At 42.1% G+C, this 16,578-nt stretch overlaps 1 protein-coding gene across 3 annotated transcripts in view; it reads left to right on the plus strand.

Annotated features, from left to right (window-relative positions):
- The window catches only part of CFAP58 (cilia and flagella associated protein 58), a 118,633-nt gene that overhangs the window by 68,363 nt on the left and 33,692 nt on the right, over window positions 1-16,578 (plus strand). For all 3 annotated transcript variants that reach the window (XM_044240461.1, XM_044240462.1, XM_044240464.1), the window contains 3 exons: window positions 191-414; window positions 3,375-3,486; window positions 5,550-5,654. In XM_044240461.1, the coding sequence (XP_044096396.1) occupies window positions 191-414; window positions 3,375-3,486; window positions 5,550-5,654 (441 nt within the window). The remainder of the gene's footprint in view (window positions 1-190; window positions 415-3,374; window positions 3,487-5,549; window positions 5,655-16,578) is intronic.

The raw sequence follows: 16,578 nt of genomic DNA on the forward strand, positions 1-16,578 counted from the left end.
CGATGGGACTGCAAACCCATGGGAGGAGCTGTGCTGAATGTCTAGCAGGATCTTTCCAGTGCCCTGCCCACTGGATGCCTAGTACACATACATGGACATTTGAGGGATCTTTGACAGGCTGAAAGAGGCTGCCTTGATGAAAATGAGACTTTTGTTTCCCTAATGGCCATGCTTTTCCCTGTCTTTCTAGGTCATCAGCGAGAGAGATATCCTCGGGTCTCAGCTTGTCCGGCGTAATGATGAGTTGGCTTTGCTCTACGAGAAGATCAAGATCCAACAGTCTGTGCTGAATAAAGGCGAGAGCCAGTACAACCAGAGGGTGGAGGACATGAGAATTCTCAAACTTGAGATTAAGAAACTTCGCAGAGAAAAGGGGATTCTTGCCAGGAGTGTGGCTAATGTCGATGAACTCAGGTAATAATAATAATAATAATAATAATAGTAACAGGCTAATGTCGATGAACTCGGAGGTAAGGGCACCATGGTCTCAGGGGAGCTCCTGAAATGACCTTATATGTTCATTGTATGTTCATTGCTTGTTGGTTGTGGAAGGTCTATATCAGGTTGTATAAATCAGTTTTCTCATATGATGAAATTATAAGCAAATAATGAGAGCAAATTTTCCATGATTGAGAATCTACATTGTGCCCTTTCTATGTCACCAAAAAAGTGAACTAGTTTGTCCTTAAGGGAATATAAGTGAGTGCAAAAATATTCTTTTAGAAACGTATTCTGGCTTTTAAGAAAGAAAATTGGGGCACATGGGTGACTCAGTGGGTTAAGCCCCTGCCTTTGGCTCAGATCATGATCTCAGGGGCCTGGGATCGAGCCCCATATTGGGCTCTCGGCTCAGCAGGCTCCTCTCTCTCTCTGCCTGCCTCTCTGCCTACTTGTGATCTCTTGCTGTCAAATAAATAAATAAAATCTTTTTAAAAAATTTAAAAAAAAAGAAAATAATAAAAAAAATAAATTTCAGGACAGATCACAGACACAAGGTAGATATAATTCAGAAAACCATTTCCCCTGATGAGCTTTTCAGAATTTCTTTAAGTAGGGAGCATGCAAGCGATTGAGCAGCAGTATTTAAATTTAATCCTGGTAACATTTGCACATCTTTTTCTTGGAATTATATACAGAATGAAAAGAAGGGAAAAATTTAATTTTATCACTATTTGAAAACTCTGTTTCCTTAGAAGGCGGCCAAATTTTATATCTCTCTCTTGATTTATCTTCTGCAGCTTTCACTTTAGCTTAGTGGGCCTTCTTCTGGCCTTAAATCTTGTATTATACAAGATCTACTTCCCCTTTGGGAAAACATCACCATGTTTTATATAGGCAATTGCAGGAAACCAAATAAGAGGCTTGGTGTTGTCTCCGGTGCTGTCCTTATTCCCTGTGGACTTATAGATGAACAGTATCCTTGACCACCTTGGGACAAGGACACGGGCCGCATCTGCTTCTTAAATGAATTGAATTAGAAGATAGTGTTGATATTTAGATGCAGCGATTATATTCAGGAATAGCAAGGGAAGTTGCCACCATCGAGGAGGGATCAATACTTTTTATTTTTTTCTAGAGTTGCTTGTATTTCAGATGATGAAAGTAGAACACACTCACTGTAGAAAATGTGGCGAATGCAGGAAAAAAACATAAAGGAGGTTAAAAAAATCACGCATGGAGTTTACTATCCAGAAATACCACCACTGACATTTCTAAGACAAACATGTTCATTCTAAGGAACTATTGAGTGATCTCGAAGATCATCACTAAACTTGCCAGCCATGAGTTATTTCTATTATATACACAAAGGACCATATTCTACCCATTCCTAGTCAGTATCACTGACTTGTGGATAACAGCTTATATTTTTCTCTTCAATGGGAAGACAACTCACTGAAGATATTGGAGGCAAGCCAGCATGAATTCCAATCTCAGCCTTGCCACCCACAAGCTGTGTGACCTTGGGCAAATCTCTTAACTTCTCTGAGCTTTCGACTTGTAGCTAAACATCAAAACCAATACAATGTGCCTAGCACAGAGCCTAGAACAAAATAACCTGTCCATAACAGTAGCTAACACTCCCTCCCGCCCTTCTCTTCTGACGACATTCTAGAAAATCGAAGTGTTAAAAATATGCTTTTAATTCTAAGCAGCTTGTGCTGAGCTCCCTGTTGAGTGAACATCATGCATTTAATTCTAATGGTTTGTCTTGCTAATGAGGGGAAGTTGTATTATTGGTTTAAATGAAGCAATTAAGTAAAAGAGATGGCTTGGTATTAGTAATCTGCACACCCACAACAGACGAGGACAGATAATAATATCCTTATTGCCCATGTCAACGTGAGTGTTTGCCTCTTCTCCGCCCCGCAACAAAGCGCCTTGTTCCATAGGGTGGCTGCCAGCTCCCAGGGTCCTATGAATGGCTGATGTGCAGGCCTATTAACTAGAGATTCCTGCAGATTGGAGCAGTAGGTCTGAGCCGGAACTAGTTCTTCAGGACTTCTGCAGCCATCTGTGTAGTTAGTTGTGGACCATCAAATAAAATATCACAGCTAACTCTATCCTTCTCCATCCTGGCTGCGCATTAGAATTATCAGGAGGACTTTACAACCTATGAAACCCAAGTAACATACTTGACCAATGAAGGTTTCGGAATCCCTGCAGGGGTTGGATCCAGGCGAAGGTGGGCTGTGCAGCTCCCCAGGTGACTCCAGTGCACAGTCAGGGTGAAATTCACTACCCTAATTGGTGTCATGTCATCGCCAGAGGCTCAGTGTCCTGCAGTCAGGTGCCATATTTGGTGGTAGAACATACAAGGTAGATTGTTCTTTATGTAGAGATATTTAGAAGCATTGAAGAGCATATTGAAATTTTCATAATTCACTTCCACCCTGTTCTTCTTATATTCTTGTAAACTCCTTGGGTATTCAGAATCATGTTTCTGAAGCTCTGGTACTTTCATTAAAGATAACACTGAGGGGACGCCTGGGTGGCTCAGTTGGTTAAGCAGCTGCCTTCGGCTCAGGTCATGATCCCAGCGTCCTAGGATCGAGTCCCACATCGGGCTCCTTGCTTGGTGGGGAGCCTGCTTCTCCCTCTGCCTCTGCCTGCCTCTCTGTCTGCCTGTGCTCGCTCTCTCTCCCTCTCTCTCTGACAAATAAATAAATAAAATCTTTAAAAAAAAAAAAAAAGATAACACTGAGGTTTTGTGCCCTGCGGGGATTGGTAACATCTGTGTCCGGCTGGAGGCTGGCCTGTGTTCACAGAAGTCTCCCTAATGCCAACTTTTTATGTATGGTGTAGTGGGTCTATAGCCACATAAATTCTCCAAATGGTGGAGAATTTCTTAATAAGACAAAGCTTGTCTGACTCAGGCAGGAGCTTTTCCACATGCAAAGAGAATTCTTGAAGGAGAGGACACGATGTCGAGCCCTGGAGGAGGAGCTGGAGAACCCCATGAACGTGCACAGATGGAGAAAGCTTGAGGTAACACCTGGCAGAGCCTTCCTCTCCTCTCCAGATCTCTTCTCCTACTCCACACCATCTCCTACCTAAAGCACAGGAAGAAGCTCGGTTTTATTTAATGCTATGAAAATTGTCACCTAAAATGTAAGTCTGGATCAAATATAAATTGGGCTGTTCCAGAACCAGATGGTTTACTTGGGTTTTGTTTAAAAAGTCTTAGACAAAATCCCTTCCATTTAAAGAAGACCCAGGTGAGTTGTGAGCTGGCCTCACCAATTGAGATTTTTTCTGGTAGGTAGTTTTTGGTCAACCAGTACTCCTAAAGCTACCTGTCTCAGATTGTTGATTGCCTTTAGCCACCCTGGCTACCAGCAGCTATACCTTCTTTCAGCTCGTCTTTGCATTCTTTGCTGCAGGAAACAAGGCTCTTGCCAACTAGCCCTTTTTTTTGAAAGGCTAGCATTGTGTGAGCCAAACCCTTTCTCTGAGGATCTGGGGACACAGCAAATGTCTCACTGGTAGCTGATGGATAACAACTCTCATATTTTATTTTAGGACTTCCTGATAGACGTTACCACCAGCCCTGCAGATAACAGTTAACGATAAGCTCTGCTTATTCAAGGAAAAGATGGCCCTCTCTTAGAGTTGTGGCCAGCCCTGTGGGTGCCAGGAGGGGCTTTGACGACACCATCAGTTAGGGTTTGGGGAGGGTGAAAGTATAGGACATAAGAAGGAGCCATCAGCCAAGTCAGTTTTTGGTTTTCATTTCTACCTTTTCCTTTTAATGAAGAAAGCATTAAGGATAATGCATTACAAATTGCTATGTAAACATGAGGCCTGCATTTTAACAACGTCCATTCTTGCCAGATGAATGTATGCCAGATCTAGTCCCAGTATGTGGATGTCAGTTGGCACTGCTTAGTATTTCTTAAGCAAAGTCAAAGTCAGTGGAATGTTTTCTCCCCGTGGTTTTGACCCTAATTTATTCCTCTTTAAATGCCAAGAGTGGTGTCATTTACTAAACCAACAATAATATGAATGTGTCTGGGAAAGTAGAGCTGAAGACTTAAAATTCATTTACTGTCGCGTTAGTTTATTCCATGTGTTTTCAAGCAGATCTTTAAAGTTTCCAATTCCATGTCAATTTCTATTTAAAAAATTAGAAAATATTGTGGAAGCAGATGAAAATATTTAGCTGCTAGATTAATTCAAAATGTCAGTACAGTTGAAAGCAGAACTTTGGCTCAAAGTCGAGAGGACAGATTATCAATTTATAACTGTAGCGTTTGTTTGAATTGTACACAGATAGTTATTGAAGTTGCCTCAAAGCTTAACGGATTGATAACCCCATTTGAGAGCTAAATGCCATGGTCGTGTTTTGCTGCCAATTATTAGCAGAAGTCTACATCCTAGAAACCTTCCCCATCATAGGCTATAATGAATCTTCTTGTTGGCAATTACCAAAGGAGAATCCTGAGTTTGAATAAATTAGGGAAGCCTGTCTCATTCATTCGGAAACAGAGGGCATAGGAGGAAAAGCCTCAGAGCATAGTAATGAAGAACGGTAGACTTGAGAGCCAGGCATATCTGAGCTGAATCCAGCTCTGCCTCTTACCAGTGTGGGTGGACGACTTATTCCTCAGAGCCTCAGTTGCCCTCTCTGTAAGAGGGGAAGACCAGTGATGTCTCTTAGGACTGTCGTGGGCCTAAAACTTGATATTCTATGAAAAGCACTTAGCAGGGTGTTGGGACGGTGGCAAAGAATCAGGTATAATGCATAGTAGCTATCGTGATTGTTATTATTAGTATTATCCTTGTTCCCCCCGGCAGAATACATGTGTTCATTTTCCATTTATTGGCCAACTAGAGCCAATAGATAAGACATTAGCCAAACTTCAGCTTTTTTTTTTGATGGCCATCGCAATCTCTTATGTTCTTTTATTTTTATTTTGGTTTTAATTCTCTCTGTGTGGGGTCTGCAGGTTTATGATACATTTTAATAAGAAAAGAATTATTTTACATAGAGACGTCAGTGCTTTGAACTGGTGATATCTCAGCTGCTTTATTTTGTTCCCTTTGAACAGGCCAGTGACCCCAGTACCTTTGAGCTGATACAGAAGATCCACACCCTGCAGAAACGTCTCATCAGCAAGACGGAAGAGGTGGTTGAGAAAGAGCTTCTCCTGCAGGTAGCGTCTTTCTTTTCTGGACTCACTGAGCAAGCGTGTTTTCTGAGCATCACCATCTCTAGGCGCTTTTAGAATGAGCTCTTTGGCAGTGCTGCATGGCCCCATCTTTAACTGTAGATGGCAACAGTGACTCACACACAGAGAACAAACAACATGATTAATTGGTCTTTTATGCTGCCATCACTGATATTTCAAGAATTCTGGAAAATGAAGTTGAAGGCTAGACTTACTGCATTGGGTGATGTGAGCCTTCAGTCCCCCCCCCCCTTCTCTGCAGTTTTATTTGTCAGATTCTTTTAAATGCTTTTCTTTATGTCTTTATATGGTGGGAAATGCTATGATCTTGATTTTGAAAATAAGCTTTCACATAGAGAGCACAGATGATCTGTCCTCTTGAAGATTTGTGAGATGAACTGGAAGGAAAGGCTTCTTTTTGTGGACTTTATGCATTCAGTTATTCTGGAACAATCAGGAATGGTAAAATCATTTTAGGTCCGTGTCTTTGCAAGTGTCAGCTGTCACCACCATTACTGCCATCATGCTAGACTCTGTGCTTGTGGCTTTCCCTACCTGTCTCAGTTCCTTTTCAGAGTTTGGGGGGTGGGGTGGCTATTGTCACCCCCAATCAGTGGATGAGGAGGTTGGGCTCCTGGAGTGAAGCATGGATAAGAATGTAAGCTCTGGGGACACCTGGGTGGCTCGTGGATTAAGCCTCTGCCTTTGGCTCAGGTCATGATCTCAGGGTCCTGGGATCAAGCCCTGCATTGGGCTCTCTGCTCAGCAGGGAGCCTGCTTCCCCCTCCGCCTCTGTCTGCCTCTCTGTCTACTTGTGACTTCTCTCTCTGTCAAATAAATAAATAAAATCTAAAAAAAAAAAAAAAAAAAAGGATGTAAGCTCTGGTGTTCGGTGGACAGGATTCGAATCCTGCCTCTGCCAATTTATACCTGTGTGAGGTTAACTTCTTGGCACCTCGGGTTCTTAATCTGTGTTATGGGACAACAACAGAACCTGCAGAAAGGGAGGTTGTAAAGATGGAAAGAGCTTAGTATTATGCTTGGTACATAGTGTTTAATAAATATTAGCAACCGTTCTTATTATTTCTAACTCCAAAGCCCATGATATTAACTGCTGGGTTACCGTTAGGAAGAGCAGGAACTTCTATACCCAAGCAAGGGACTTCTATGCATTTACCCCTTTTCTTTTATGTTTTACCTTCAAAGACGTTGTCTCTGAGGTTGGGTATATATAGGAAGTAGCTTTCCAGAGCAGGGCTAGGCTGAATGACCCTTTGGGATCAGCCTCTTCTCTTACAGATAAGCCTGGTGGTTGGGAGGGCAGACTTTGCAGCCGGAAAGATCCCATCTTGAGCCAGCTCCAGGGTCTTATATTACATGACTTTAGGGAGATGTACATAAATTTTTCAAACCTCAGTTTCTTCATCTGTTCAATGGGGACAGTAATACCCAGTTTCTTTATAGAAGGAAGCCACTCCCATCAGAGTATAGAACTTGGAAGTCCTGTTGCAAGGGTAACCAATCCGTGCATGGGCACAGGGGTCTGGTGGGTAGTCCGGGCTTTAGGCTGTAACTCCACCAATGCAGCCACAATTCACGTCCAAAGGCCACGCAACTGGGAAGTGGCAGAGCGGGGACTCAAACCAGACCCATCACCTCCAGAGTTCACACTTTCTATCAGTGCAATACCTTTATGGTTATTATCACATTGTTTTCTTTTAAAAAGAAGGAGATTTTGTTATAAGTTTATATTTCATTGACTGCTTTAATTTTTATTACTTCTTTCCTACTATAGGCTTTGGATTTATTCTACTTGTTTTCTACCTTTTTAAGACTGAAGCTCAGCTCATTAATGTTAAATCTACTTTTCTATGAGAAACATCTACAGCTATAAAATGTCCTTTAAATGATTTCTTGAGTTCTTCCCCACAGGGTTTGAAATATGGCATTTTCATTTTCTTTTAGTTCTAAGTATTTTCTGTTTTCAGAAATATTTCTCCTCTGAGAGTAAGTCTTAAAAATATCTGCTATTCCTCTTATGGTAATTAAAAGTACAACTTTAAATTCCCAAATATATATATGCATTTAAGTTATCTTTTAGTTACTATCTCTCATATTTTTGCACTGTGGTCTGTATTCTGCTGATTCTTTGGAATTTGTCGAAACTTGCTTTGGGACCAATGAAGGTAGTCAGTTTTTGTAACTGGTGCCTGCGTGCTTGAAATTGTTACATACTCTCTAAGTGTTCAAACTTCAGGAGTCTCTGTGATGTTCATTAGATAAACCTCGTTAATTGTGTTGCCCAGATCTATATCTTTCCTAATATTTTTTGTCTGTATAATCACTGAAAAAAAGTTTGGAGATTTATCTATTTCTCGTAGTTCTGTCACTTTTTTTGCTTTAAGTATATTTTAGATTAGGTTCATAAGGTAATTAAAAAGTTGCAATTGTTATTTCTTCCTGGTGAATTGTGCCCTTAATAGTACGTGAGAACCTTCTTCAATCCTTAATGCTTTTACTTACAAAATAACCTGTTATTAATACAACTCTGTCTGGGATTTTTGTGCATAAGTTCTCTATACTTTTAAACTTTTGATGTCTTTATATTTTAGGTGAGTATCTTGTAATTAAAAAAAAAGTCCAATCTGATATATTTGTCTTTTGATTGGTATATCTAGTCTATTTGTATTTATTGATAATTTTACTTATTTTCTATTATTAACCCTGATTATTTTAATGCTCAAAAAAAGCCTGTTCCTGCTTTTTTGTTGGATTGAGTTTTCTTTATTCCCCTTTTTTGTCATCCACTGGTTACTTTCTCCTCATTACTCCCTATTCTCCTTTTCCTGGTTTATCCAGTTATTTTCTGAAAAGCTACCACCATTCAATGTAATTCTCACTCTGTCTTATAGATTTCCTCAAAAGTTGAACACACATTGTAGACATCATGTCTAAGCCAATCCACAGCTGATCCATATGCTTATTCTTAACATAAGGATCTGATGTTTTAACTCCAAATACCACCGTGATCCTGTCAGCATCATGATTTTTATAGAGTCAATGAATATTTATTCAGATTCACCAAGATGTTTACCAGCTCTTTTGTTTTCTTTGTTTTTCAATTTTTTTAATAAAGTAAGCCCTATGTTCAACGTGGTGCTTGAGCTCACATCCCTGAGATCAAAAGTGACATGCCCCACCGACTTAGTCAGCTAGGTGGGCTTGGTTCTTTTGTTTTCTATTTTTTCATATCCCCAATTCCTTACATCTAGGTTCCATCTCCTTTTAAAAGTGTATCCTTTCATAATTATTTCAGCAATACATTTTTCAGAGGCTAATACGCTTGTTTGTTTACCTAAAAATATTTTTATTTTAGCCACATTCGTAAGTGATTAAGTTGAAATTCTATTTGTACTCTTAAGTGGGCAGAACCCCGTGTGAGCACCTAGTGGCGCCGTGGAGAAGTCTGCTGTCAGTCTCGTGATTCTTGCTCCCCTTCAGGCATCCTGCCTTTGCTTCTGTTTGGTTGGTAAAGCTTCCCTTTGTCTTTGGTGTTCTGGAGTTTCAGCACCATGCATTTGGTCTGAATGTAGTTTTGCTGACTGTGCTTAGGATTTGCCATTTCCTGAATCTGAATTTGTTTTTGAATAGTGTCTCCTTTGTCAGGGCGCCTGAGTGGTGTAGTTAGTTAAGGGTCTGACTCTTGATTTTGGCTCAGGACATGATGTCATGGTTGTAAGATCAAGACCCATGTAGCCTGGAGTCTTCTTGAGTTTCTCTGTCCCTCTCCCTCTGCCTGCCCTCCCCCGCTTGACTATGCACACACATGCTCTCTCTCTCTCAAATAAGTAAATAAATCTTTTAAAAAAATAGTCTCTCTTTTACCTTCTTTATTCACTCCTTCTGGAACTCTTAACCAGATATAGGTTGGATTTTCTCATTCATTCTTCTTTATCTACTGGCCTTTTTGATATTTTCTTCTCTTTATTTCTTATGTTACATTTCTATAGCTTTGTCTTCTTACTCACTAAGTCTCTCAAGGTGTGCTTTTCTGCTAATAGCCAATTGAACAAGATTTCCTTTTCAATGATTTTATTTTTATTTTATATAGGGTTTTTTTCCCCCCATATGACTGGTCTTGTTGCTAGTATCCTTTTTTATTTTTTTTCCTTCCCTTTTATCTTCAATTATTTTATTTTTATTTTTATTTTTTTAAGGTTTTATTTATTTATTTGACAGAGATCACAAGTAGGCAGAGAGGCTGAGCAGAGAGCCTGACACAGGGCTCGATCCCAGGACTCTGGGATCATGACCTGAGCTGAAGGCAGAGGCCTCAATCCACTGAGCCACCCAGGTGCCCCTCTTCAATTATTTTAAACATTTATTTTATAGTCTTCATTCTATTGGCTGAAGACCTTGGCAATCTTTCCTATCATGTACTGTGACTGCTGACTTTGATTCATGCTGGATCTTTTTTCTTTTGTGTTGTAATTTGGATTGTGGACTAATTTCCAGAAAGGCTTTATTTCTAGGACTCTGGAATGGTTCAGGTTCATTTGTTTCAACCAGGTGTCCAAGGAGATACTACTTGCTTAGGATGATTTTTTGTATTGAATTCTGACCTTGAGGTTTCTTAGACAACTTGGTTCATGTACCCTGGAACCCCAAACTCTTGTGATGGAAGAGTTGTGAATATAAATTCTCTAGGCAGCCCAAGTGTTTTTCCTCGCTCAAAGCCCAGGAGATGTTGTTAGATTTCTTTCAGGTCTTCCTGTCCCAGTGATTGGACTTCTAGCTATCATTTCTTTTCACTGAGGGTGTAACCCTATTGAGTCCTAAGTTTATGTGGAGGACTCTCAGTACCAGTTACCCACTTCACACAGGCCTAGCACCTCATTGTTTATCCTTTTATGGCTATTAAAGCCCAAGAAACTTGTTCAGTGAGTCCAGCCACTTGTCCCACTCAACCCCCAGATATTTCTCAACTTATCTAATCCCGAGTTTTCTCATCCATAAAATGGGGACAGTGATAGTACTTACCCACAGAACTGAATGTGTTAAGTCTACATAGAGATTTGCTAGTGTGCTTGGTTATCCTTAACAAAGTTCTCATTAACATTATTAATACCATTAATGTTATTAACCACAAAACAATACAATGTTTTATAGTTCTCCAAGGTTTAACATCCAGCCTCATTCCTCTTTATTCAGTCCTTCGTTGAACCTTTCTTTGGGATGGTTGGGTTGCTCTGTGCCAGCTGTGTATTTCCTTCTGGGGCTTACATATCCCCACACAACATGCCTTGTTATCTCGGGAAAGCCCCAGGTACACCATGGGCTTTCACAGTTTCTCAGTGTCATCTGTATTTTTTTAAAAGTATTTGAGAAATTTTCTGTCCTTAGAACCTTTTGGAATTAGGGAGATTTTTGGTTGAATTTTTCTGAGCATCAGAACATTTTTGAAATGACTATTTAATTTGTTACATGGTGATGGAGAGACCCTGTCATTTCCCAGCAGCAGATAAGATAGAAGCCTATTTACTCCCAGTAGACTATGAGTTCTTTTCAGAAAGACACTTGATAATTCATCTTTCTAACCCTAATGCCTGATATGGTAGCAGGACACGTAGGAAGTGCTCCGTAATGATGGACAGGCTCTTTGCCTGGGCAAACTCTACTCAACCTTTAAGCGTTAGCTTAAATGCTATTTCTTTGGGGGGAAGTGTCCCTGTTCCTAGGTTTGGTCTCCTGGTACATGTTCCCATATCTTGACTTCTCTTTCATGCCCTCCTTACACTTATAATTAACAAAACAATTGTAATTATGTGTTTAATGACTCCTGGTAGACCATAAGCTTCACAAAAATGGTGCCTGTGTCTGTCTTAATGATCATTTCATTCCTAGTTTCTTGCCCACAGACAGATACTTGTTTGGTGTCTGATTAGATGTTGGAAGAATGGTGGTCATTCAGTAAGTGGTAGGTCTCATAGCTATTTAAGTTCTGTCTTTGAGCTCTGAGAGGTTATGGGAATTATTCTTCTTGTTGTCTTTGCACTTTTGTTACTAACTTCTAACTTCGTAGGAGTCTGGTATTTACTGTGGGTTTATGGATCTATAAACTTAATGCAAACTGTCAGTGTCCTCTTTGTGTGCCAAGGCATGCTGATTCATGGGGTGTAGTCAAAGTTCTCCCCTTGCTCGGGGTTAAGGTGAAATGGTTCTTTTTTTTTTTTTAAAGATTTTATTTATTTATTTGACAGAGAGAAATCACAAGTAGTCGGAGAGGCAGGCAGAGAGAGAGAGAGAGGGAAGCAGGCTCCCTGCTGAGCAGAGAGCCCGATGCGGGACTCGATCCCAGGACCCTGAGACCATGACCTGAGCTGAAGGCAGTGGCTTAACCCACTGAGCCACCCAGGCGCCCCGTGAAATGGTTCTTGAACTTGACTTTACAACTTTAGTGGTACGATGAAGAGGTCTGCGTTCTTGTGAGAATTGGAATCCAAGTTGTGGATAGGAAGGATTTCTTTTTTTTTGCCTACCAGTCTACCCTTCAGGGGGGCAAAGATAATGCAAGCATACCTGAGTCGAGCCTCTTGGTGTACTCTTCTTTGTTTTTAATGCATTTATTCCTCATCTCTTCTGAATCCCTCTGTGTTAATGACTTCTTTAAAAATCAAAACAGCATCTGTAGGATTAGGCAGGCATATGTGTTATGAAAGACTGCCATCCATTCATTCCCCAAGTATCATTACATCATCATCATCATCATCATCATCATCAAGATGGTATTCCAAATAATGGTATAAGGCATGATGGCACTAGAGTAGGAAGCCTTAACCTTTTGCCAGAGGCACTTAAACACACAAGAAACAGACACAGCAGTTGGGACTTGTTTTTTTTCCAAGTGTTTAAATATGGAGTAGCAAGCTCAAATATACTCACACTTAAGACCAGACAGGCAACAAGAAAGACCACAGTAAATGGTGTGTCACGATCAGAAATGGCAATATGAAACGGACAGGAACCTCCAAGTCAGAGGCAAAAGGGAGTGCTGGGGACTGCAGGCCATGGGGGTCTGTGGATCCCTTCTCTAGGAAGCAGCTAACCCCACCCTAGTTCACTGTCCTCTCATGTCATCAGATCTTTAATTTTTCAAGAATGACTTGAAATGTGGATTTTTATGTTTCCTATACTGAATTTTGAGTATGGGTGACTTTAGAACATTGTATGGACTTCCCAGAAACACATCTACCACCCTTGATCCACAGGAGGCTCGTTCGCAACCCCTAGCTTCAAGGCCTGGGGGAGAAGGAGATTTAAAGGAACAGCAGCAGCACAATCAGCTTTATTTGTTTCAATTTCTTTGATCTAGTCCTTTGTTGTGATTCCTTGATGGAAGTACAGAGCTTATAAAAATAAAAAGAGAAAGAGGAGATGAGGAGGGAAGAGGAGAGCCTGCAGGTGGTTTATGGTGATAGACAGTCAGAGGTGAATGGAGCTGGGTTCTTTCCGAGGAGGCAAGAAAAAAGATGGAGAAACCTGGGGTGTCTTTCATGGGACCAGCCATGGCTGGATGTAATAGAAATGGACCTTCTTTTTCTTTTTTAAAATATTTTTATTTGTTTATTTCAGAGAGAGAGAGTGTGAACACACACGTTGGTGGGGGCAAATAGGGGCAGAGGGAGAGGGAGAAGCAGACTCCCTACTGAGCAGGGAGCCTGATGCAGGGCCCCATCCCAGGACCCTGGGATCATGACCTGAGCTAAGGGCAGATGCTTAACTGACTGAGCCACCCAGGCTCCCAGAGATGAACTTTCTTAAGATGTCCTTTCCCCTGCTGCTGATGTCTCTGTCTTAATTGCATTTTATAAGCTTTTCTAAAATAGAAGAGGAATTCCCTGAATTGTTAGAAAGACCAGGGGTTGCCTCTTGAACATCTGATGCCCAGGCAGCAGGTGTATTGCTGGTGTCCACTCAACAAATAGTTACTGAGTGCCGTCTATGTGCAAGGGCACCAGGGGCTCCAGGTTTCCATTTGATCTTGGCCTTGGAAGACCTTGGGGCTCTGCAGCCACAGTGCAGTATAACAAGGGCTGTGATTCTGTCCAGGATATTACAGGACTCTGAAAAAAACTTCAGTGTGGTCAGTAGTCCCAGTGTGGATTCCCCAAATCAGAAAATGAAACATGGCGAGGGTTCCAGTGGCTTGGGTGGTGGTCTCAGAAGGCTGGAATGAGGGAGCAGGAGAGTGAGACTGGGAAGGAGGAAAAGCCAGTCGAGGGAGGGGACAGCTGGTCACCCTGTGGACATCTGAGTTCCAGTGCTACTGGAAGTTCTCTGAGGATCCTCACTGAAACTACTGCAGAGTTGTCTTGTCAAAGGAGGGGAGACTGAGACACTGTTCATTGACTCCCATTCCCCACTGGTTAAAAGTCATCCCCAGGGGCACTGGGCTCCTTCTGAAAGCAGATTGAAATCCTTTAGTTGTATCCATGCCCGCGTCTGAGGAAGCCCTGGCCTGAGGCAGGAAAGCTGACTCCATCTGCACTTGAGGCAGAAGCCGCCAGTGTACTCCAGGAAATGAAGGCTGAGCCGGTGTGCCAGGCCCTTCATCCATAGCTGAAATTTTTGAGATGGTCTGAGAGGATGAGACTCGGGGCTGCCGTAGGGGATGAGGTGTCCTGACAGGTCCTGAAGACCAGCAACCAGTGGACCCTCTGCCTCCCAGTCCCTTACTCACTTAGCTTCTCACTGAGTGGTAAATTGCCAGCCCAACTTCAGGAAAGGCAGTGGCCATTTCCCCAGCCAAGTTCCTGCTTGGCCTTCCCCCATTCCATAAACCACCTGGCATTTCAGTTGACATCCAGGAACCAGACCACACGGTCCTACTGTGGTTCATTTCAAAGACGGCGCCCTGATTTTGCTCTAATCACAGTCATCTTTTACTGCATGATTCCTGTGTGCTGGGCTCTGTGCTTTTCCCTAACACAGACCTTTGGTGTGGTTGAGCGCACAGTGAACAACAGCTCGCCAGATGGGAGGGTGACATAATGCGTGATTCACCTGAGGAGGAGGTACAGTTTGGGGGAAAGGAAATAAACTCATCCCTCACACTATGAACATTGGGTTATCTTACTCAGAACACTCATTGTACAGATGAGAACACGGAAGCCTTGCCCTTGATAGGTAGACTGGAAGAGTTAATTACTTCAGGGGGCTGTGATGCATGGGAGCACACCCCCTACCAAAATGACACACTGAAATGACCCAAATGAGCAAGGTACTTTGGTAACGTTCAGGTTTGTGTGGCTTCGGGAATTGTCATCTGCGTTCTCCACTGTTTCCTCTGCCTAGCAGTCTGGGCCACGGGCCTGCCCCTCAGTTAAATAAATAAGGAGCCGAACTGGAAATTGCTGCTTCTTTGTTGGCATCTGGGTCCTGCCCTTTCAAGGTGTACTTTCTCCCTAAGTTAATTTTATGACTGACTAGATGCAAGTCTGGTTTACTTAACTGTAAAATGGACTGAACGGTAGGAAGGTTTGAATGGATCAACACAGGTCCCTAGCTGTACAGGGGAACAAGCCACCTGCAGTACATTTTAAGATCATTCTTTGGTAAAGATCTTTATTTTTCCTGATCTTCTGATTATCTTACATTTATAGGACATTTACAGTGTGTTAGGCATTCTTTTAAATGTTTTATATATGGATTATTTTATTTAATCATCCTCATACCCCTATGAGATGAGAGCTGTGACCTTGCCCCTTTACCAGCAGGAAATGTGAGGCACAGGAAGGAAGGTTGAGAGACTTGCCCCCAAGGCCACACACCTGGCACCTGGTGGACTTATGAGTCTGACTTCAGCAGTCTGGCTCCAAAGGCTCTTCATCATGGAAAACCATGGCCACTGATTCATCCCACATAGACCACTTTTGTCATTAATGGGCAAAATTCACATTTCTCACTGCATGTAGAGCCTGACCACTCCAAGCCTGGTCCTAGGACCAATGGCATTGCATCACCTAAGAGATTTTTAGAAATGCAGACTCTCAGGACCTCGCCAAGCCTAATGAATCAGAATCTGGATTTTTAAAAAATTAATTTATTGCTCCATGCAAGCCGTGCCCTCTGTAATACCCACCGCCTGGTACCCCAACCTCCCACCACTCCCGCCACTGCAAACCCCTCAGATTGGTTTTCAGAGTCCATAGTCTCTCATGATTCACCTCCCCTTCCAATTTCTCCCAACTCCCTGAATCTGGATTTAAACAAGATCCCCAGGAATGCAGGATACTGGTTCTTTGTAGGAGCGATGGCTCGGGAAGGAGCCTTATGACTCCTGGTTGATAGATGCGTGGTCGTGCTTTTTGCCTACGCTTTCAACACTTCAGATTCTCTCTGAAACCTGAAAGACTTTGAGGCGTGTTTTAGGGTTCCCATAAACTCTCGATGGCTAGTGGTATTAGTACAAAAAGTCTAGAATGTGTCTTTGTCGATAGAGACGTGAAAAACCTTGATCCTGTTTGATGGTAGCCTGGTTGGATTTGGCAGAAGCTGCAGAGAGTTTTGAAGAGTGGAGGGGAATGGCAGTTGCAGCTCACGTTTACAGCACGCTGAGTACGTGCCCAGCTGCTCTGCGCTGAAGCATTTTGCTTTCACCGTGACCGCAGGAAGCCCCGATGAGCTGGCTGAAGCTCCACAAGAGAACTTGCTCAAGAGCTTATGGCTAAGAATGACCAGCGCTGTCATTATAAACCAGGGTTTGGTAAGCGCTGACCCAACAAGGCCCACACCAAGAATGTTATTTATACACCTAAGGGTTTGAGAAAAAAATGGAAAGAATGATCCCATTCCATGACATGTAAAAATGAAATGAAAAGCGCCTCACATTTCTGTGTCCACAAACCCA

This window comes from Neovison vison, chromosome 2, assembly GCF_020171115.1.
Source record: "Neovison vison isolate M4711 chromosome 2, ASM_NN_V1, whole genome shotgun sequence".
In the NCBI taxonomy this organism is placed as follows: Eukaryota; Metazoa; Chordata; class Mammalia; order Carnivora; family Mustelidae; genus Neogale; species Neogale vison.